The following is a 22,741-nucleotide window of genomic DNA, read 5'->3' on the forward strand; positions in this document are numbered from 1 at the left end:
TGATATTTATGAGTCTTTTGGGTTGATTGAGAACATAGTTGTTAATCAATAATAAAAAAATCCTCTAAAATACAACTTGCCTAATAGTTCTGCACACGGTGTAGATCGTGTACTAAAAATAAAGCTAGAATGTACAGGCTCCTTTCACGTATGATGTAATTTGTCATGTGATTGGGGGCATTTTATACATGCAGCCAGGTTTCTAACAAACATTCTTTTTCTAAGTCCACGTGGGCATGAAGTAATAGAGCCCTAGATGGGGGTAGAGGGATGAGTAGTCCTCTACAACCGCGATGTGTCCTCCTCTGCTTTTCCTGGACCTCCTGCTGCATGCCGCAGGAGGCCCAGGATGGGCTGCACCCACGATGATGTGTCCTCCTCTGCTCAGGCAGACGCTGTCACGCAGGCTGGGTGCAACGTCTGACTGCAACGAGTCACAGATGCCAGGAAAGCCAGTGAGTGAGGAAAGCAGTGCATATGAAATGAGCAATGATGAGGTCGCAGGAGCAGCATACAGCTGCGTGGGAGCAGTTTACAGCTGAATCGGAGCTTCGATAAGTATGAAGCACTTATTTCATTCTTATTTTCTTTATATTTTCTTTATTTTTTTTTTATTTCTCAAGTGCCAGATCTGAATCAAACAAAAAACCTGGAATCCAGGGTCTGGGTCCAGAACCCAGGCAACTTTGAAACCACGCGGATCCAGACTTTTACAGTCCGGGTCCACCCATCCCTAATATCCATTATTATCAGACTGAAATGCTAAGTTGTAAATTGTATTATTATTATTTTTTTATTTGAAATTGTATTATAATATGTGATTTACAGTTTAAAATATACATTCTAAGATGGATATGATACTATAAAATAACAATTTGAAACAATGAAACTACCATATGCAAAATTACACCAGGGAAGTCAGTGACGCTATAGCCTTACTACCTTTAATTGTTATGCTTTTATTTGCACTTTACAGCAGTAGAATTACACAGATGCACCATGTTTAATGCAAAATAACCATCCTTAAAGAAAAAAAACCCACAAAGAACCCCATAATTTCCCGATAATTTGTTGACAGTCCACCTCCCTCTTTTAACAGCTGTGTGAGACTTCCTGTTCCTGCTTCTGAGCAGGGAGATCTTTTACAATCTTGGTACTCTTTAGGATGCAGCTCCATTATGAAACTGTTCTAGAAGTGTGCTGTCTATGGCCAATCTAAGGATTCTTCTCATCTGCGAGGGATTGCACAGATTTCATGGGGTAATGGGGCATTAGTGAACCCTGGAGCCGGGCTAAGGTCCAGCTCAGCCCCTGGTGGGGCCTTAAATGTGAAGTTCTGCAGCAGAGTTGTGAAGAACAGGAAAAGCTCCATTTTTGCTAAGTTTTCTCCAGCGCAACTTCTTTTACCTGGATAAAATATAAAAAGACGATAAGAATATTACGTGTTATATAATTACTGTTAAAGATAGGTGCTTTCGTTCAGTTATGCTGCCAATCTTGTCTTTAGGTTTTGTGTGGTATTACCGCTCAGTCCAATTTACTTCAAAGGCGCTGAATTGAGACATCAGACACCATCTCTAACTTTTGTTTTGGAGAGCATATTATAACTAGAGTTGAGCGCGGTTCGCGGTTCGAGGTTCTCCAGTTCGCGGCTCGAGTGATTTTGGGGGCTGTTCTAGATCGAACTAGAACTCGAGCTTTTTTGCTAAAGCTCGATAGTGCTAGATACGTTCGAGAACGGTTCTAGCAGCAAAAAAAACAGCTAATTCCTAGCTGGCTTTCCGCTGTAATAGTGTAAAGGTCCAGTCACACTAAGCAACTTACTAGCGATCCCAACAACGATAGGGATCGCTGGTAAGTTGCTAGGAGGTTGCTGGTGAGATGTCACACTGCGACGCTCCAGCGATCCCACCAGCAACCTGACCTGGCAGGGATCGCTGGAGCATCGCTACACGAGTTGCTGGTGAGCTCACCAGCAACCAGTGACCAGCCCCCAGCGCCACGTGGAAGATGCTGCGCTTGGTAACTAAGGGAAATATCGGGTAACCAACCCGATATTTACCTTGGTTACCAGCGCACGGAGCTACACGTGCAGAGAGCAGGGAGCAGCGCACACTGAGCGCTGGCTCCCTGCTCTCCTAGTTACAGCACACATCGGGTTAATTACCCGATGTGTGCTGCAGCTACATGTGCACAGAGCAGGGAGCAGCGCACAATGCTTAGCGCTGGCTCCTTGCTCTCCTAGTTACAGCACACATCGGGTTAATTAACCCGATGTGTGCTGCAGCTACATGTGCACAGAGCAGGAGCCGGCACTGACAGTGAGAGCTGTGGAGGCTGGTAGCAAAGGTAAATATCGGGTAACCAAGGACAGGGCTTCTTGGTTACCCGATGTTTACCGTGGTTACCAGCCTCCGCAGAAGCCGACTCCTGCTGCCTGCACATTTAGTTGTTGCTGTCTCGCTGTCACACACAGCGATCTGCGCTTCACAGCGGGACAGCAACAACTAAAAAATGGCCCAGAACATTCAGCAACAACCAACGACCTCACAGCAGGGGCCGGGTTGTTGCTGGATGTCACACACAGCAACATTGCTAGCAACGTCACAAAAGTTGTTCGTTAGCAGCGATGTTGCTTAGTGTGACGGGGCCTTAAGTCACTCTGTGACTCACACTATTATGACATTTCAGTGTATAGTGTGCGGGACCAGCGCATTCAGATCACTGCTGTATGTATAATGGCGATCGCCATTTTTTTTTTTCCTTGTCTTCCTTCCCTAAGCGCGCGCGTGTAGTGGGGAGGGCCAGCATGTCAGCCAATCCCAGACACACACACAGCTAAGTGGACTTTTAGCCAGAGAAGCAACGGCATGTGTGATAGGATGTCCATGTCACATGTCCATGCATTATAAAACCGAACATTTTCCTCCAGCACGCCATTATCTCTTCTGCGTCCTTGGTGTCAGACATCACTGGCGTAGCTCCTATCGCCGATACTGCTGTATACGCTCCATACACAGCACTGGACAGCTTACGGAGAGCACTTTCTATCAGTCATTTTAAGGGCTCGTACCGGCAGGGTCAGAGCCATAGGTGACAGGTCCTGAAAACAGAGTTTAACAGCTACACAAGATGACAGCGTCTGTGTAGCTAAAGTCAGGGATTTCCTCGCTGCCTTTCCCCATTAGGAGGGATAGAAAAGCAGGCTTCCTTTCCTCTACCCAGAGACCCACAACCCTGCCACTGTACCCTCCTGCCCTTTGCACACTCAAACTCATTGTTACCAAGCCATTATACTAGCAAACACTGAGTGAACTTAGTGGCATCCTAAACGTGGCTGTTGGACTTCTGTATTGCCCCAGTAGTGCAAAGATATTTGCAGCACCTCTACCTGCATTGCACACTAAAATTCATTGTTATTAAGCCATTATACTAGCAAACACTGAGTGAACTTAGTGGCATCCTAAACGTGGCTATTGGACTTCTGTATAGTCCCACTAGTGCAAAGATATTTGCAGCACGTCTGCCTGCATTGCACACTCCAACTCATTATAACTAAGCCATTATACTAGCAAACACTCAGTGTACCTAGTGGCATCCTAAACGTGACTATTGGACTTCTGTATAGTCAGACTAGTGCAAAGATATTTGCAGCACGTCTGCCTGCATTGCACACTCAAACTCATTGTTACTAAGCCATTATACTAGCAAACTATGCTGCCAGTTTAAGGGCCGTAGTTGCATTGTCAGGGATAGTTATTGTTGTTTATTCTGCTGTTAATAAAGATAGACCACCGCTGCAATCTACACCACCTCTCAATTTTTACTACCACATTTTAAGTGCACAATCTTGTCGCAATCAACATGAGTGGCAAAATGACAGATGCTGGTGGAAAAGGGAAGATGCGTGTTGGAAAAGGAAAAAAAGGGTTTGTCCGTGGGGAAGGTGGCAAAGCTCCATTAACATCTGCTGAAGATAGACCATCTACCAGCAAAAGTAAGATGTCTACTACTTGCCGTGGACAATCCGATGTGCTCCCTTTTTTACGGACACGAACAACAGGAATAAAGGTAGATGATGGCCAAAAAAGGAAAATGCTTGAATGGATCTCAAGTGGTCCAACAAGTGCCCTCCCAGCCACCTCAACTACCGCATCCAAAAAACACCAGTCCTCTGAGTTGTCATCCCAATAAAACTTGCTTTCTCCCAGCTCTGAAGTCTCCATCAGCCCTGCACAGTATGGTGAAAGTGAGATGGCTGAGTCTGCAGAGCTGTTCAGTCACACTATAGCCTGGGAATCAGAGGTCTGCTCCCAAGCTACAGTGAGTACAGACCAGGAAATGGTCTGCAGTGATGCCCAGAACCTTTGTGACTCTGATTCAGGCCGTGAGGACCAAGTTTCTGAGCATAATGTTGACCCTTTTTCATAAACTGTAACACCTGTGGTTATAGACAATGAGGAACATACTGATGACCATGAGACGCAGATACCAGATTGGGATGACCACTTAAATATTCGGTCAGGGCAAGAAGAGGCTCAGTCTTAGGGTGAGGGGAGTGCAAACAGAACAATTGATGAGGAAGTTCTAGATCCCACCTACTGTCAACCCACAGTCAGGCACTCGAGGAGGTCAACGGAGGCGGTGGAGGAGGATGCAACCGACGACGAAGTTACCTTGCACCTTCCTGGACAGAGTCGGAGCACTGGTAGCACGTCTACAACTGCATCATCAGCCACCACTCTGCCTCTGAGCACTAGTCGGGGGGGCTCAGCAGGTCGCATGCCCTCTAAGCCTTGCCTAGCCTGGTCCTTTTTTGACATAGAAAAAGATCGCCCAAATTATGTGATGTGTAAAATTTGTCGTGATTCTGTTAGTAAAGGTCAAAACCTCAGCAGTTTGACAACTTCTTCCATGAATCGTCACATGAATAAATATCATAGGTCCCAGTGGGAAGCTCACCGTGCTGCAATGCGGCCTAGCGGAGCGAACCATCCACCGCCTGCCCCTTCCAGTGCATCCGCGCGCTCTTCGTCTTCTAGGACTGTGGGGACAGCTGTCACACCTGGTTTTCCACGCACAACTTCCACCACTGTAACCGCAACAGGCAGTTTGCTTGGTAGGTCGTCAGTTGGTTTGGAAGGGGAAACAAGTGCGTGTGTACAGCTCTCTCAGACATCGATAGCACCAACGTTAGATGAAGGCAACATCATGTCTCCGACTGCACTTTCCTCACAAACCTGCATTTTTCCAGGGACACCCTACTCAACACCGTCTACACACAGCAGCCAGATCTCTGTCCCTCAGATGTGGACAAATAAAAGTCCATTTCCTGCGACCCATGACAAAGCTAAGAGGTTGACTTTATCCCTCTGTAAGCTCTTGGCTACCGAAATGCTGCCTTTCCGCCTGGTGAACACACAGGATTTTAGAGACCTTATGTCTGTCGCTGTGCCCCAGTACCAGATGCCTAGTCGCCACTACTTCTCTAAGAAAGTTGTGCCCGCGCTACACCAGCATGTCGCACACAACATCACCGCTTCCTTGAGAAACTCTGTGTGTGAACGGGTGCATTTTACCACCGATACTTGGACCAGTAAGCATGGACAGGGACGTTACATGTCACTGACTGGGCACTGGGTAACTATGGTGATAGATGGTGAAGGGTCTGCTGCACAAGTCTTGCTGTCCCCACGACTTGTGTGTCAATCCTCTGTATGTCCAAGTTCCGCCACTGCTTCTGCCTCCTCCACCTCATCTGTGTCCTCCACCTCCACCCCAAGCCTGCCTGGTCATGCCACCAGCGTTCTCACTGCGCAGAAGGAATCACGCACCCCTCATTACTATGCTGGCAGCAGAGCGCAACGTCATCAGGCGGTCTTTAGCTTGACATGTCTTGGGAATAAGAGTCACACAGCTGAGGAGTTGTGGTCAGCTCTGCGGTCCGAGTTTAATAAATGGTTGTCTCCACTCAACCTGCAGCCTGGTAAGGCCGTGTGCGACAATGCTGCAAACCTGGGTGCGGCCCTTCACCTGGGCAAGGTGACACACGTACCTTGTATGGCTCACGTGTTGAACCTTGTTGTCCAGCAATTTTTAACACACTATCCCGGCCTAGATGGCCTTCTGACCAGGGCACGAAAACTGTCTGCTCACTTTCGCCGTTCAAGCGCCGCAGCTGAGCGACTAGCATCGCTCCAGAAGTCTTGCGGCCTGCCGGTTCATCGCCTGAGATGTGCCGACACGCTGGAATTCGACTCTCCACATGTTACAGCGACTGTGGCAGCACCGCCGAGCCCTGGTGCAATACGTCATGACGTATAGCCTGGGCCAACGAGATGCAGAGGTGGGGCAGATCACCCTGATGGAGTGGTCTCAGATCAAGGACCTATGCACCCTTCTGCACAGTTTCGACATGGCGATGAATATGTTTAGCGCTGACAATGCCATTATCAGCATGACAATTCCAGTCATTTACATGCTGGAGCACACGCTAAACACTATTCGGAGTCAGGGGGTGGGACAACAGGAAGGGGAGGAACTACAGGAGGATTCATATGCGCAAGACATAACAACATCTCCAAGGTCCAGACGTTCATCATCACCAACGCGGCAGGCATGGGACCATGGGGGACAGGGATCAACAAGGGCGCATGGTAGCAGGCGAAATGTTGAGGAAGGTGCAGGAGAACATGAAGAAATGGAGGACGAACTGTCCATGGACATGGAAGACTCAGCGGATGAGGGAGACCTTGGTCAAATTTCAGTTGAAAGAGGTTGGGGGGAGATTTCAGAGGAAGAAAGAACGGTTAGCACCTCTATGCCACAAACACAGCGTGGACTTGGTTCGCATGGCTGCGCAAGACACATGAGTGCTTTCTTGCTGCACTACCTCCAACATGACCCTCGTATTGTCAAAATTAGAAGTGATGATGACTACTGGCTTGCCACACTATTAGATCCCCAGTACAAGTCCAAATTTTGTGACATAATTCCAGCAATAGAAATGGACGCACGTATGCAGGAGTATCAGCAGAAGCTGTTACTCGATCTTAGCTCGGCTTTTCCACCAAACAACCGTGCAGGTGCAGGGAGTGAATCTTGCTCATTTTGGGCTTCAAATCTTGAAAAATGGCCAGAGCTCTCCACTTACGCCTTGGAGATTTTGTCGTGTCCAGCTGCCAGCGTTGTCTCTGAACGTGTCTTCAGTGCTGCTGGGTGTGTGCTGACAGATAAGTGCACGCGTCTGTCCAGTGACAATGTGGACAGACTAACGTTCATCAAAATGAACAAGTCATGGATCCACAAGGAATTTACTACCCCTATGTCATCCTGGGGAGAGTAAATGCTTGTGGATTTGGAATGTGCTTGATGCAAATCAAAACATCCTGTTTGCAACTAGGGCACAACTGCTGCCACTGATGGGGTGTCTGTGTGGCCCAATTTTTTGAAAAAAGGGAGACTCCGCTTGGAGTAACCCTTGCTTACATTGTTTTTAAAAGGGGCCAAGATGAACAAGTCATGGTTCAGCAAAGACTTTGCTACCTACCCCGGTGTCATCCTGGGGACGGTTAAAAATGGCGTATTTTTGAATGTGCTTGATGCAAATCTAGCTGTGAAGTGTACAACTAGGGCACAAGTGCTGCCACTGAATGGGTGGGTGTGTGTGGGGCACAATTTTTGGAAATAAAAGGGAGACTCCGCTTGGAGTAACCCTTGCTTGTTGTGTTTTTTAAAAATGATCGAAGATGAACAGAGCTGGGATCAGGAAAGACTTTGCTACCTACCCCGTTGTCATCCTGGGGACAGTTAATTATGTGGTATTTTTGAATGTGCTTGATGAAAATCAAAACATCCTGTTTGCAACTAGGGCACAAGTGCTGCCACTGATGGGGTGTCTGTGTGGCCCAATTTTTTGAAAAAAGGGAGACTCCGCTTGGAGTAACCCTTGCTTACATTGTTTTTAAAAGGAGCCAAGATGAACAAGTCATGGTTCAGCAAAGACTTTGCTACCTACCCCGGTGATATCCTGGGGACGGTTAAGAATGGCGTATTTTTGAATGTGCTTGATGCAAATCTAGCTGTGAAGTGTACAACTAGGGCACAAGTGCTGCCACTGAATGGGTGGGTGTGTGTGGGGCCCAATTTTTGGAAAAAAGGGAGACTCCGCTTGGAGTCACCTTGCGGTGTTTTACATGATTTTAGAAGGGCGTGCCATGCCTTTATCTGTGTCTCGTCCTCTTTTTCCTCGTTACGCTCTTTTGTTTTCGCATGAGAATTTGTTCTTGTCACTTTCCCATGTGTTTGTGTTGTGTTGTGAGTTGTTTGTCACCTTTTGGACACCTTTGAGGGTGTTTTCTAGGTGTTTTTATGTGTTTGTGAATGCCTGCCATTGTTTCCTATGCGGTTCGAGTTCGGTTCGTCGAACGTTTGACGAACCGAACTCGAACGGGACCTCCGTTCGGCGAACCGACCTCGAGCCGAACCGCGACCGGTTCGCTCATCTCTAATTATAACTTGTTCCCTCCACCCGGTGATGTATACTTTTAACCTGGCTGCCAGAGAGGGGTTATATGCACATTTAAAAATGCCAACAATGCAGACGAGTTATCACATTAACATTTCTTACTGATTATCCACTGATGTAAAATTGCCTTCAATGGCTCGACAAATGAGTAGAAACTCTTGTTCTTTGTGTGACTGATTTATTTACGCTGGTATAATAATTAGGGATGAGTGAATGCCTCAAATATTCGGCTTCGCGAATATTTGCCGAATATTCGATGCGCATTATAAGTCTATGGGAAACCCGAATCACAACTATTCGGAACTATTCGGGCTTCCCATAGACTTACATTGCGCATCGAATATTCGCATAGCGGCGAACTATTCGTTGGATATTCGTGAAGCCGAATATTTGAGGTTTTCGATCATCCCTAATAATAATCACCGCTATCCACAGTACATTGGCTTTCATAAGCAGGTGATGTGATGCCCATAACATGATACTGTATATGGAGACAGAATGATCGTATTACTGATTGTTCTATCCCCATCATTGTTTATCGTTCAATGTGAACTGTCCAGTAAATACCCAATAATCAAGTTATATATAGGCATTTATTTAATGGTCTGAAATCTTCACTGCATAAGTACCTCTAAAGAGTATGGTGCAATACATATAGTGCCCCACTTTTAACTTTTACCCTAGGCCAAACTTTGTCTAAAACCAGACCTAGCTGTGTCATAAACTTTGTCATGTGTCAAAATTACACAAATTATAATCTGCTGTCTAATCTATTATGAATAGGGAGAAGCGAACTCAAACAGTAAAGCTCAGGGTTTGTGCCGGCAGGGCTGCCACTAGGAATTTCAGGGCCCCTGACTGGCATAATTTTGGGACCCCCTTAAGACTCCACCCCAGCTCCGCCTCAATCCCTGGCGACCCCTGCTGCGACCACGGTAGTTACGCTGTGCCCCTGGTTTGTAAGCTGATAAAGCAGGAAGGGGCCCCCCTTTTGTTGGGGCCCCGGACTATTGTCCTGTTTGTCCCCCACTGATGGCGGCCCTGGTGCCGCACACCAATTGTCTGGGGCTCAAACAAATACACGGACTTTTAAAAAAAATCTGTGTCTGAGGTCAGAGTTTGAGTGCTGTTCGTATATTAATAAAGTTTGTTAAAAAGCTTTATTCCATGGAGAAACTGACTGTACACTGCTGTGAACAATAAAGAAAAAAAAATTATGTAGGCTCATGCCTATTTTTGATAACCAGTGTAGGTAAAGCTGACAACTGCGAACTACAACCCTCAGCTGTCTGGTTTACCTTGGCTGGTTGTCAAAAATAGAGGCGAGACCCCACACCATTTTAACATTATGTATTTAAATATTTTTTTTAAAAATGGGGTAGGTGCCCCCTAATTTTGATAACCAGCCAAGGTAAAGCTGGTGGTTGGTATTATCAGGCTGGGAAAGCCCATGCTTATTTGACCTTTCCCAGCCTAAAATAGCAGCCCATAGCTGCAGCAGACGTGACACTTCCATTAGAGGCTAAAATTCTGGTGCTTTGCCTGGCTCTTTACAATTGCCCTGAAGGAGTGGCAATTAGTGTAATACTTTTGGGATTGATGTCAGCTGTGAATTGACAGCTGGCATGAAGCCTAGGAGTTAGTAATAAAGAGGCATCTATCAGACATCTTCCTTTCTAACCTGGCCAGTGTACACACACACATACATTGGAAAAAAAATAGTTTATTTAAATAAAGACTCCTCCACACACCCTCATTCACCAATTTATTACTTAAAAAGAAATTCTCGAAGTTTCAACATAATCCAATGGTGTGATGTCCTATGACACCCTTCTATTTATTTGGAGCTTTGATCTTAGAATGAGGCTCCATAGGTTACTGGCAGTCAATAGCAGGTATGGATTTTTTCACAAATAGTGACATCAGTAACTCAGTGATGTCACCGGTCATGAGAATTTCCGGGCTGCTGCTGACCAGTAGTGACCTATGGATAACGTTCTGAGAATGTTCTAAGGACAAAGCCACATAGGAATCTATGAACTTCATGGGACTTTGTGGATTACGTTGGAACTTCCCGGATTCCTTTTGAATTAATAAATTGGTGAGCAAGGCAGCATGGGGGAAGTGTTTATTCAAATAAACTATTTTTTCCTGTGTATGTGTTTTTTAACTCTAAAAATTGCTGGGTTAGAAATCCATTACTAACCCATGGGCTTGATGCCAGCTGTCAATTCACAACTGACATCAACCCACAAAGTGTTAACCTGAGTGACACTGCACCAGGGCAATGGGGAAGAGCTGGTCAAAGTATCAGAATTGGCGCATTTATCTACTGTGGGCTGCTACTTTTAGGCTTAGAGGGGCCAAATAACAATGGGCCATTCTACCTTGATAATACCAGCCCCCATCAGTCTGCTTTACTTTGGCTGGTTATCAAAAATAGAGAAGGGCCCACAACATTTTTTTAAATTAATTTAAATAATAAAAAAACAGAGTGGGATCATCTCTATTTTTGATAACCAGTCAAGGTAAAGCAGACAGCTGAGGGTTGCAGCCTGCAGCTGTCTGCTTTACCTGTGCTGGTTATCAAAAATAGGGTAAACGCCATGTCATTTTTTAGTTTAATTTTTTCTCTATCTACATTAGTTTGCAGGGAAATTTCCCACATTTTGCTTGCTTTTGAAGCCCTCTAATCCTTACTACGACCATTTTACAGCTATTTTACAGAACACAAGTTTGGGTCCTCATTAACAAATTTGAGATTTGGAGTCTGGGGTCAAGTTGAGGTTAAGTCTGGGTCCTGAACCAAACTTTTATCTAAAGTCCATCCGAACTCGGCAGACCAAAACATCCACAGGTCCACTTATCGCTAATCATGAAGGGTCTTGATGGTGTCAGCTAGGAAACGTCTGCCAGCTATCTCTGCCCTATCTATAAGAATAAATGATGACGGTATCAGCTAGAAAACTAGAGACAGATCCTTCCTTGATATCTCTCAATCATAATATTGAATATATTAGCTTAGAGCACGTTGTTTTACTAGTTTTTTTTAAATGACAAAATTGAAACTTTGTTTTACGCAGTTACATCTTTCATAGCATTTTTTTAATAATGATTTTTTGTATATTACTAAATATTTTGGCATTATTAATTAATTTTTTTTGGTATATTCCTATGTAATATCTCATTTTTAGTCATTTAAAGGTCATGATTGTTACCTAATGAGAAAGGGATGAAGGCTTCATTCTTTTTGAACTTTCCATTAGAATCCAGAAAATGATCCGGATAAAACTCATCTGGCTTCTCAAAGAAGGCTTTATCTCTCAGAACAGAGTGCAGCAATGGTATGACAGTTGTGCCCTAGGAATAAAAATAATGTTGATCCATGTGCAAGTCCATATGAAGGTCTGTAGCAATTCTTTAGAACTGTACTACAGAGTAGAAGGAACTTTACATACATGCAGTTTGGTTTAATGGAGACACTAATACTGAATTCGACCAATGAGATCTCTGTATGTCTCCTCAAAGGCGTAACTTACAGATAACAAAACCTAAAATAAAAAACTTTAATAAGAACTAGGCCCCTTAGTAATAAGATTTATTTTGTGGTATTGGTCTCATTATGTGGGAAAGAGGAATCTTTGAGGTCATCATAAACTCAGTTCCCACGGTCAACTGCAACCACTTATACCCCTATAGCTACACCACTAGTTCTCTGTAGTATATAAGAGCCTTACATGTGTACCTTGTTGTTACAGCTCTGTACAACTCTGAGGTTTCACTGAGCTGTATTAAATTCATTTGCATGTTCTTTTATTGGAAGTAGTAAATTTTCCTTAAAGAGGACCAACCAGAAGGATTTTGCTATATCAGGTAAAGGCAGTGCCATACAGGCAGTAAGATGCTGAATACCTGTTATAGAAAGATCCGATGCTTTGTTAATTAAATATCAATAAAAAAAGTTGCAGAGAAACAGTGCACTTTGACCATGCAACATGGGCTAGTCTTTGTGGGTCGGGTCCTCATGACGATTCCTCCTCTTGCCGCAAACTCCTGGCTTGCCCGTTTTCTGTATTTCAATATCGCGCTGCCGTTGCTATTATTGGCGGCGCATGCGCTATGCCACAGTACTCAGGTCTTTATTAAAATGGCACCGGAGTCCTTGCATGCATGTACTGTGATCTCCAGTGCCATTTTATTGAATACACTGTGGTGAAGGCCATGAGAAGCTTTGGCATATGCACAGAGTTTTGTTGTTACATCTGCGCATGCACCAATGCTTCTCAGTCTTCACCGCAGTGTGTTAAATAAAATGGCATCAGAGATTGCTGTGTGTGCATGCGCAGACTCTGGCGCCATTTTAATGAAGACAAGAGTACTGTGGCAATGCACATGCACCGCCAACAACAGCAATGGCGGCGTGGCGTGATATTCAAATACAAAAAAAGGGGGCAAGCCAGAGGATGCCAGAGGAGGAAGAATAAAAGGGAGGGCCCACAAAGACCCACCCATGTTGCATGAGTCACTCAAAGTGCACTGCTTTTCTGCAAGATATTTATTGAACCAAGCATTCGATCTTCCTATAACAGGTATGCCTGGATTCAGCATCTTAGTGCCTGTATGGCACTGCCTTTATCTAATATAGCAAAATCCTACTGGTTAGTCCTCTTTAAAGGATATCCATACTTTCAAGTAACTTTTCAGATTCAACTGTCCAATTTGAGTACACAAGAAACATTCTGTCCATGATATTATTATTATTATTATTATTATTATTATTGGGCCATTTATTCCATGGCACTTTACATGTGAAAGGGGTATACATAATAGGGACAAGAACAATAATCTGAAACAATACAAAACACAGACTGGTACAAGAGGATATGATATAATATGTATCCTGCATTTTCACCAGTTTTCATCTCTGCAGGCTCTATCTACTATTTACAATCTACTCTGAAGACAGTAGCTGCTATGAAGTCTTGCATGTGTAAAATGATTGAAATTAATACATCAAGTTATCAAATATTTCATAGTAAGACATATACGTTCATAGTTCTGTTTATGTTGGAGGGCATAGGTTATTAATAAAGTTTATAAGGGATAAATATGCCCATATTGAATATACTTGAGTGCTGAGCATGGAGGGATATATTTGAATCCTTCCCGAAGCTTTCCGAAGTTTCCAGAAGGTTACGTAATATGGAACTATATTCAACTGTGTTACACTAGAATGCCCTATATGGTCTGAACAGCTGGTATATAATGCACGATGGAGGGGGCTACTGGTCGCTCCCCACATTGCCTGCTGTGAGAAGACTCGAGGCTGCAAAGATGAAGACACGCTAAGAGAAGACACCCCCTGCATTGCCGTTCAGGACCCAAAGAAAGATGGGTAAAGACTTCCCATTGATCAGTATGGACTAAATGAACTCTTATTTTTACATAAGCTATCAAAGTATATTATTTTTCCTTTCTGTAACTGAACCCTGGCAACCATTTTTAAATAGATAAAATACTTTTATTTTTACATTTTTGAGGTCTTTTCATTCATGCGCCTTTACGTATTTCAAGAAAAATATATTTTAGAGTATATTTTTTAACATTTGGTGAGCCACCCATTCGTAATTTTTTACGTTTTTGTTGTTCCTTCACTTTGCATAAGGGGGGTCGAAGTCCAGTATCTCCTGCAAAGGATCAGGAATCGACAATTTATAAAAAATCACGCAGAACCTAGGAAATACGTATAAGTCAAGATTGCATGAATGTTTTTTTTTAATGAACTTTAAAGTCTTTACAAAGTTACAGAAGTTAACTTTTGACGTATTTTTGAGCAAGAAAGATAAAGTCAGTCCATAAGAAGTATTGGACGTGCTGAACAAGGTGAATTAAGTCTTACAGGATCATCCATCAGATCATCTGATCATTTCAGGTAAGAAAATGGATTTTATCTCTTCATATGTTAAGCAAAGTAAACTTCAGTTCACTTATCCAGATATTTCTAATGTAGAAGAGATTTGGTTACGCTTTTATGAGGAGTGTGAACTTGAGAATTCACGTATAGAATGTGTAAGGTCTTTTAATAGAGAGAAACAGAAAATCAGAAATGTCTGTCATTTAGTCTATGATTTTCACAGGTTAATCGTAGAAAAGTGTAAAAATGGTGGAAATAGACAACCTGAATTGTCAGGAGAGTCAGTGACAGAGAAATCCAAAGACTGCTTAGAACTTGGAATGTCAGTCAGTGATATTGTGAATTCTGACTGTAATGTTGTAAATGATCAGTCAGATGATTTAGACTGTAATTTTGTAAATCGGAATTTTGATAATGGCGACAGACACGTGTTACCTAATCAAGGTGCCTTTCAAGATACGGAGAAAGAAGCAGGAAATGACGTAGTGAAGCCAGAAGGGGGAGGAGCCAGAATGGGACACAGGCAGAAAGCCGTCAGAGAAGGACACGTGGAGAGAGAAAATGGCGACAATCAGTTTCTAAAAATAGAACAGGCTAAGTTAGGGATTACACTTAGAAAAAATTTATTGGACATATGCAAATTAATTCCCGCATATAATCCTAAAATACATGTTTGCAGAAATTCAGAGATATTTGAAAGTTCCATCGAGAAATTTAATTTAACCAATAGTGAGACGAATCAGTTATTCCGTATGTGGTTACCTCAGCATTTCTTTAGACAATTGGCATTAAAAAAAGTCTTCTGACAATGAGACATTTGATTGTTCAAATGATAACGATATCATAAGGCTGAAATATCTCATCTTCTGTGCAAGGAATGAATCTGATCCAAACTATGAGATGTTGAAGGAATTACAAATTGAACAGAATGAGAGTACGTTCTCATTTATGTCCGTTTTTGAACGTTTGTATAGGGCGGTCATTCCAAATGTCAGATTGGATGGAATGATACGTTTATTCATCAAGAAATTTCATTTCCTTGATAATGCAGCCTGTGCAGTGGCATTAAATAAAAAGTCCCTATTCGAATGTACGACATTTATCAATTTTGTTAGAAGTCGCCAAAGTCAATCAAGACAGAAATTAATTAATTCTGAAAAACCAACACGGAAAAGGGAGAGTTTCCGTGAAAAACCAACAGTGTCTCCCAGATCCAGATATTTCTGTGACAGGGTATATGCAATTCGGAGGAAGATGCATACGTGTTATAAACCATACAATCCACCCCAATTTTTATCATCTAAAAGTCTTTTTTCACAGGAAAAACCCCTGTCACCAGTGAAGGGATTGGTCACTGGGATTGAGGATCCCAGACAAATGATGAGTAAAAGCTTTGAAAACCAGAAACAGGTGTCTTGTGGAGATCCTCTCCCTGGGATAGGATTTGATAGCCAGCAACAGCTGGGGGGTCTTTCAGAGAGGGACATTCTCTCTCATATAAGAGAAAGCCTTGAATTACATAAGTTCCGAGATTCCTATAAGTTCAAAGGGAATCTAATAAATCGAATCTTTGAAGAAAAAATTAGGTATGGTCTTCAGTTAAATAAAGTGGATTTCTGGATAAATTAATTTTGCTATTTGATAATCATAATTTTTCATATACAGTGAATATATATATATATATATATATATATATATATATATATATATATTAAAAGTAGTGATAGCAAATCAAGGTCATATTTTCATTTAGTCAAATGATAGTTAATGTTATAAATTAATAATTTGATCTCTGTATATGAATAATAATATTTAAAATAAAACAATAAGAGAAAGTAACAGATTCAAAGTGTTTCATTTTTATCATAAATATGATAATAATTTTATTCTTTTATTTCCCTCAGAATTTATCAGTAAAGCAGATTGATGAAGTATTAACTTTTTATTTATACATATGTTCTTGTCCTCAATCAGGTAACATATATTTTATTGGGTAAGATTAATCGCGAAAGCACGATTAATATTATTATTTCCTCAGGTACCAATTGCCAGAGAACTATTACTTTAATGTTTCTTTAATGAATATATATCTTCTTTAGAGTTATTAGAAATGTAATCTGAGCTTTGGAGTGGTATAAAAAACTGCTTGCTGTCTTGGAATGGTGTTCCTTGTACGTGACCAAAGCATGTGAACTTGGTACTAAAGCTAAAAATAAATGTTTGTTCCATGGTCATATGTACAGTCTGTAATTCATTGGAATTTGTTTTTTTCGAGAAGTACTTCAAATTAGTAACATAATCTTTGAAATGCGCATAGAATAATTGGGAATACAGGGATTTGTGTCCGTCAATGTTTTTATGTGAAAGTATATGTTACAGTCTTGTGTGCATAGATGTGTCTATGAATGATTGATTGTTTGAGCAGCTGCAAATGCTCAGTCAGAGTACTTGGATCCAGAAAAAAAAAAAAAAAAAAAAAAAAAAAAAGGGAATTTTGGTTTTAACTTCGAGGTTATATTATATTATATTATATGTATGTATACTTTTAGATAATAAGTTATAGTACATAAGTATAAATGAAGGAATTTATACCGAATATATATTATTCTTAGACATATTTCTTTAGTATAGAGATATTAGGATTTTTTATTAAGGGTTTATTCTGAATAGTTATATTCTAGAATAAGGTTATAACGTTTTGATTTTTTTTATGTCTTTTGTGTTAGTCACTTCTTTTATTGGTACATAGATTGAAAATCATTTTTCTTTTCAAATATGGAAGTGATATTTATAATATGGTCTTGAAGATATGCAACACAAATTTTAATTTAATTTAATCTAAACATATTAATTTTTATAATATCATATTTCATGATATTGAAAGGGGGAGGTTTGGTCTCAATCACACACATTTATATTTGATAAATATATGTGTTTACAGGATACTTTAATAATTAATATTTCAAGTACAAAGGAAGAATTGGGAATAAAAAAAAAAAATATATTTGAAGTATATCATAATGCATTTATATACTAAGAGAAGTGTATTATTTGCAAGGTTACATGACTTAATTATTTTTTATTGGTAATTTTATAAGATACTGGTAATATTAAGGTTATCTGGTAACATTAAGGTTATGTATTATTAAAGACATAGGTGTTATATACATAGAAGGCCTTATTTTTATTTCAAGTTTTATTTTTATTCCGATTTTCATTTTTCTTTTTATTCCTATTTTTTATATTAATTATTATTTCATATTCACATTTTTAATCAAAATCTTAATTCTACAATTTTATTTTTTCTTCAGATTTTAAATATCTCAATTGAGAAAACACTTCAATATTTAGTTCAGTAATATCTAATATAAGAATATTACTTTATTAAATATGAATCATATTAAAAGGGAAAAGTTCAATTTTTTTTGGAAGAAAAGATACTTCCTTCATCAATATATACAATTGTTTACTTCCTGGTAATACATTATTTTTATATTAGTATGTTAACACAATAAGGGTGAAATATCACTTATAGTTACACATTTTCTTATAGTAGGTTATTTAATAAATAATAGACAAATCAAATAAATTAAATTAGAGTAATAAAGATGGAAGATCGAGGTACATCTAGGTTTACCTACCTATATTTACAAATAATATATATTATATTTTTAATCAATAATAATTTATAATGGGTATTATTGTGTTTGGATGGTATCATCCAGTCTTTTCTAAAAGGTTATTTGCTTTGGTTTATAATTTTACAAATGATCTAACTAAAAGCCACATTGTTGCTTTCATATTTATAATATGATACATGTTATAGGTACATATTATATTATTTCATACTTTATATTATATTTTGGTTACATTCAACACATTGCCACCTATGGGTTTGGAAGGGTAATGCACCAACGACAAAAAGATCATTACAAGAAAATACTATCGTCTATACCATTATGCAGTATTTTATCATTCTGAGTATCAATTACATTAATACTTTTACGATAACTAATAATGACATGGTATTATAGTATTAGAGTTATGATACGCTGTGACATTTATTAGTGATAGTTATTGCCATATTTGGTATTTAGATTAGGGATGAAGTCTTCAATCAAGATTACAAAAGATAAAAAGATTTTATAATTTTCCTAAAGTTAAAAGGGATTCTGCAAAAAGGTCCAAAAGGTAACGTCTCAAATAAGACTGTGAAACATACAAAATACACTTACCGTGTTTGCACCTCAAACATAGTGGTCCTATGGTTCCAAGATGGACAATGACACATGGTCTGTGCATTAAGACCTCCCTCAAGTTACTAAGAAGAGCAAGGACGTGTTAAAGTTAACCCCTGTCGTGCTGACCAAGAACGTCTTAACATCTGTTCCTGGGTTATTTGACAACAGGCAGCATGAAAGGTGACTAGTGTAAATCACACTGCACAGACATCAAAGACTTTTGCTATTCTTCTTCTACACTCATGAACTGTGGTTTATCAACATTGGCTATGGACTTTGCAATAAAACATAAAGTTTATGGACTTTGATCTAACAATGATAAACGCAATATGGGACTGTATAAATTGGTAACCATCCATTTTTATCAAAGGATTTATTTCTAAGAGACTGTGTTTATGCCGGATTACATCGGAGATAAGAAGACATCAACTCAGAGGACATCATATGGTGACCGGATTTGGTTTTTGCATTTCTTTTTAGGTCTAGCGAAGTATAGTTTTATACATTTTTATATGATCAGTCACAGCCTGTCATAACATGAATCCACATTATTATATTATTGAACTTACATGAATAATGCAAATTAATTATTCTTCATCATTATTATTGATATTAATCCGTTATTGCCAAATAAGGAAAGAAGATTTGTTATTTTAATGATGTATTAATTAATTTTCGGGGTTGCTCCACCCACTTCAAGGGGGAATTGTAAAATGATTGAAATTAATACATCAAGTTATCAAATATTTCATAGTAAGACATATACGTTCATAGTTCTGTTTATGTTGGAGGGCATAGGTTATTAATAAAGTTTATAAGGGATAAATATGCCCATATTGAATATACTTGAGTGCTGAGCATGGAGGGATATATTTGAATCCTTCCCGAAGCTTTCCGAAGTTTCCAGAAGGTTACGTAATATGGAACTATATTCAACTGTGTTACACTAGAATGCCCTATATGGTCTGAACAGCTGGTATATAATGCACGATGGAGGGGGCTACTGGTCGCTCCCCACATTGCCTGCTGTGAGAAGACTCGAGGCTGCAAAGATGAAGACACGCTAAGAGAAGACACCCCCTGCATTGCCGTTCAGGACCCAAAGAAAGATGGGTAAAGACTTCCCATTGATCAGTATGGACTAAATGAACTCTTATTTTTACATAAGCTATCAAAGTATATTATTTTTCCTTTCTGTAACTGAACCCTGGCAACCATTTTTAAATAGATAAAATACTTTTATTTTTACATTTTTGAGGTCTTTTCATTCATGCGCCTTTACGTATTTGAAGAAAAATATATTTTAGAGTATATTTTTTAACACCATGCAGAACACTGCCCATAGAAAGAACACTTTTTTTCAATGAAGCTAACATTAAATTAAACAGAGATCCCCTCTATACATTGTTAATGTGGTAAATAACTATTGTAGCTGCAAACGTCTGGTTTTTAATGCAATATCTACATAGGTGTATAGAGGCCTATTTACAAAAACCATCGTTCCAGTGTTCTAATGGTACATTGTGTTTGCTAACTGTGTTAGAAGGCTAATGGATGTTTAGAAATCCCTTGCAAACTCTTGTGCAAGTATGTTAGCGCAGCTGAAACAGTTTTGATGATTAGAGAAGCTATAAAACTGACCTTCCTTTGAGCTAGTTGAGAATCTGGAGCATTACGTTTGTTGGTTCCATTAAACTCTCAAAATGGCTAGATAAAGAGAACTTTCATGTGAAACTCAACAGCCTATTCTTGTTCTTAGAAATGAAGGATATTCCAGTCAAGAAATTGAAATTGTCAGCTGGTATTCTATTTGTAATGGAGTGGCCCAGTCACCAGATCTCAACCCTATTGAGCTGTTGTGGGAGCAGTTTGATCGTATGATACGCAAAAAGTGCCCATCAAGCCAATCCAACTTGTGAGGGGGGGAAATCATGGAGCGAAATATCTACAGATTACCTCCGCAAATAACAGCTAGAATGCCAAAGGTCTGCAAAGCTGGAATTGCTGAAAAGGAGCATTCTTTGCCGAAAGCAAAGTGTAAAGAGGAAATTATTATTTCAAGTAAAAATCATTATTTTAAACCTCGTCACTGTCTGGACTATATTTTCTACCTATTATGCAACTCATTAGATAAATAAAAGTATGATTTTTCATGGCAAAGACAAAATTGTCTGGGTGACCCCAAACTTTTGAACGGTAGTGTGTGTATATATATATATATATATATATATATATACATATAGTACAATTCCCATTTCATAACCTTATTGAATGTAGTCTCCTAACTGCATCACTGCATCACTCATGCTTCCATTGAACAATACTCGGATATGCGTGAGAAGTGTGGGTGCGGCAGCTCATTGGCAACCGCACTATTCCTGTGGCATAACAATGTCTCGTGAGTGTCATCAGGTGGTGTTGACATACCTAGAAGGGCACCAGTATGGCAGATGAGTTTAAGCTTCTTTATCTTACACAGGGCCCAGTTTAATTTAAGAAAAGGATGTCTCAGTAGGGATAACACTATTAATAAAAGTTCTCCAGTAATGGACAACCTTTTTACTCATAAGTATAAGACCTTTAATAATTACTGTGTGTATCTTCTATCTGATGACTGTAGGAAATTGTACAATAGATGCATTTTACCATACTGTAATAAAACATTTACAATGAACAAAAAAATATATGCAATGAATAACTAACTAATAAATATTTTTACCAAGGTCGTATTTCCTAAAACATAATATTTGACCAAAAATACTGGTCATATCACCTTTGGCAGAAAATAGCCCCTGAATGTGACATCATTAGTTGTTGCATGTGGGAGGTTTCCTGGTACAATGTCACCAAATCTTTGAATTTCATGAATGACAGCATCAGTATATGGCATTTCCTTCCTATGTTCTACTTGAGGTTGAGCGGATCCAATAACATTTTCAATTTCACATTGTACTTTTTCTGTCAGGTAAAATTAGACATATTGGGTGTTATATTTCGGTAAAGTAACATTTGTTGTTGTGATAGTAGTAGTAAAACAGCTGTTATTTTATTAACTTAAGATGTAAATTTGCCAGCCATGCATTTAGAAAATAGATTTGTATTTACACAGCACTGCATTATTCTGGGGCAGTTGTGAAGCCCATTACTGTACCTAAATTTATTGAGAGCAATTTTTTTTTATATATAGTTAATTGTAATATAATTTAACAATTCTTGCATACATGATAAACTATAGTATATGAATTACTTTTTGTTCTTACTTTGAATTTCAGGATATTTCATCATTAACAATAAGCCCCATCGTAAAGTGGTTGAGGTGGTCTCCATTCCAGCAGCAAACAGGTTGCTGACCAAGATGCCTAAGTTTTTATTATGGTAATATAATTTAGATTCTGGTTTTCCCTTCATGAAACAAATGGAAAATAGATTAAAGAATAAGACATTTTTATTACATGTACAGTGCCTTTACGAAAGTATTCAGCTCCCTTGAATTTTTCAACCTTTTCCCACATTTCAGGCTTCAAACATAAAGATAAAAAATGTACATTTTATGATGATGAATCAACAACAAGTGGGACACAATTGTGAAGTTGAACGATATTTATTGCTTATTTTAAACTTTTATAAAAAATAATAAACTGAAAATTGGGGCGTGTAATATTATTCGGCCCCTTTAAGTTTATACTTCGTAGCGCCACCTTTTGCTGTGATTACAGCTGCAGTTGCTTGGGGTATGTGTCTATCAGTTTTGCACATCGAGAGACTGAAATTCTTGCCCATTCTTCCTTTGCAAAGTGAGGTTGGATGGAGAGCGTTTGTGAACAGCAGTTTTCAGCTCATTCCACAGATTCTCGATTGGATTTAGGTCTGGACTGTGACTTGGCCATTCTAACACCTGGATACGTTTATTTGGGAACCATTCCATTGTAGATTTTGCTTTATGTTTGGGATCATTGTCTTGTTGGAAGACAAATCTCTGTCCCAGTCTCAGGTCTTTTGCAGACTCCAACAGGTTTTCTTCAAGAATGGTCCTGTATTTGGCTCCATCCATCTTCCCAT

General features: G+C 39.7%; 1 protein-coding gene across 1 annotated transcript in view; it reads right to left on the reverse strand.

The window, feature by feature from the left end:
- Positions 1–939: 939 nt before the first annotated feature.
- LOC142297011 (cytochrome P450 2C23-like) overlaps positions 940–22,741 on the reverse strand; it is a 103,626-nt gene continuing 81,824 nt past the window's right edge. The window contains exons 7-10 of the mRNA XM_075341220.1: positions 21,943–22,084; positions 21,456–21,640; positions 11,746–11,887; positions 940–1,407 (exon numbers count right to left, since the gene is read on the reverse strand). Of these exons, the coding sequence (XP_075197335.1) occupies positions 1,229–1,407; positions 11,746–11,887; positions 21,456–21,640; positions 21,943–22,084 (648 nt within the window). The 3' untranslated portion in view covers positions 940–1,228. The remainder of the gene's footprint in view (positions 1,408–11,745; positions 11,888–21,455; positions 21,641–21,942; positions 22,085–22,741) is intronic.

The sequence above is a fragment of the Anomaloglossus baeobatrachus genome, chromosome 3 (assembly GCF_048569485.1).
Source record: "Anomaloglossus baeobatrachus isolate aAnoBae1 chromosome 3, aAnoBae1.hap1, whole genome shotgun sequence".
Classification (NCBI taxonomy): domain Eukaryota; kingdom Metazoa; phylum Chordata; class Amphibia; order Anura; family Aromobatidae; genus Anomaloglossus; species Anomaloglossus baeobatrachus.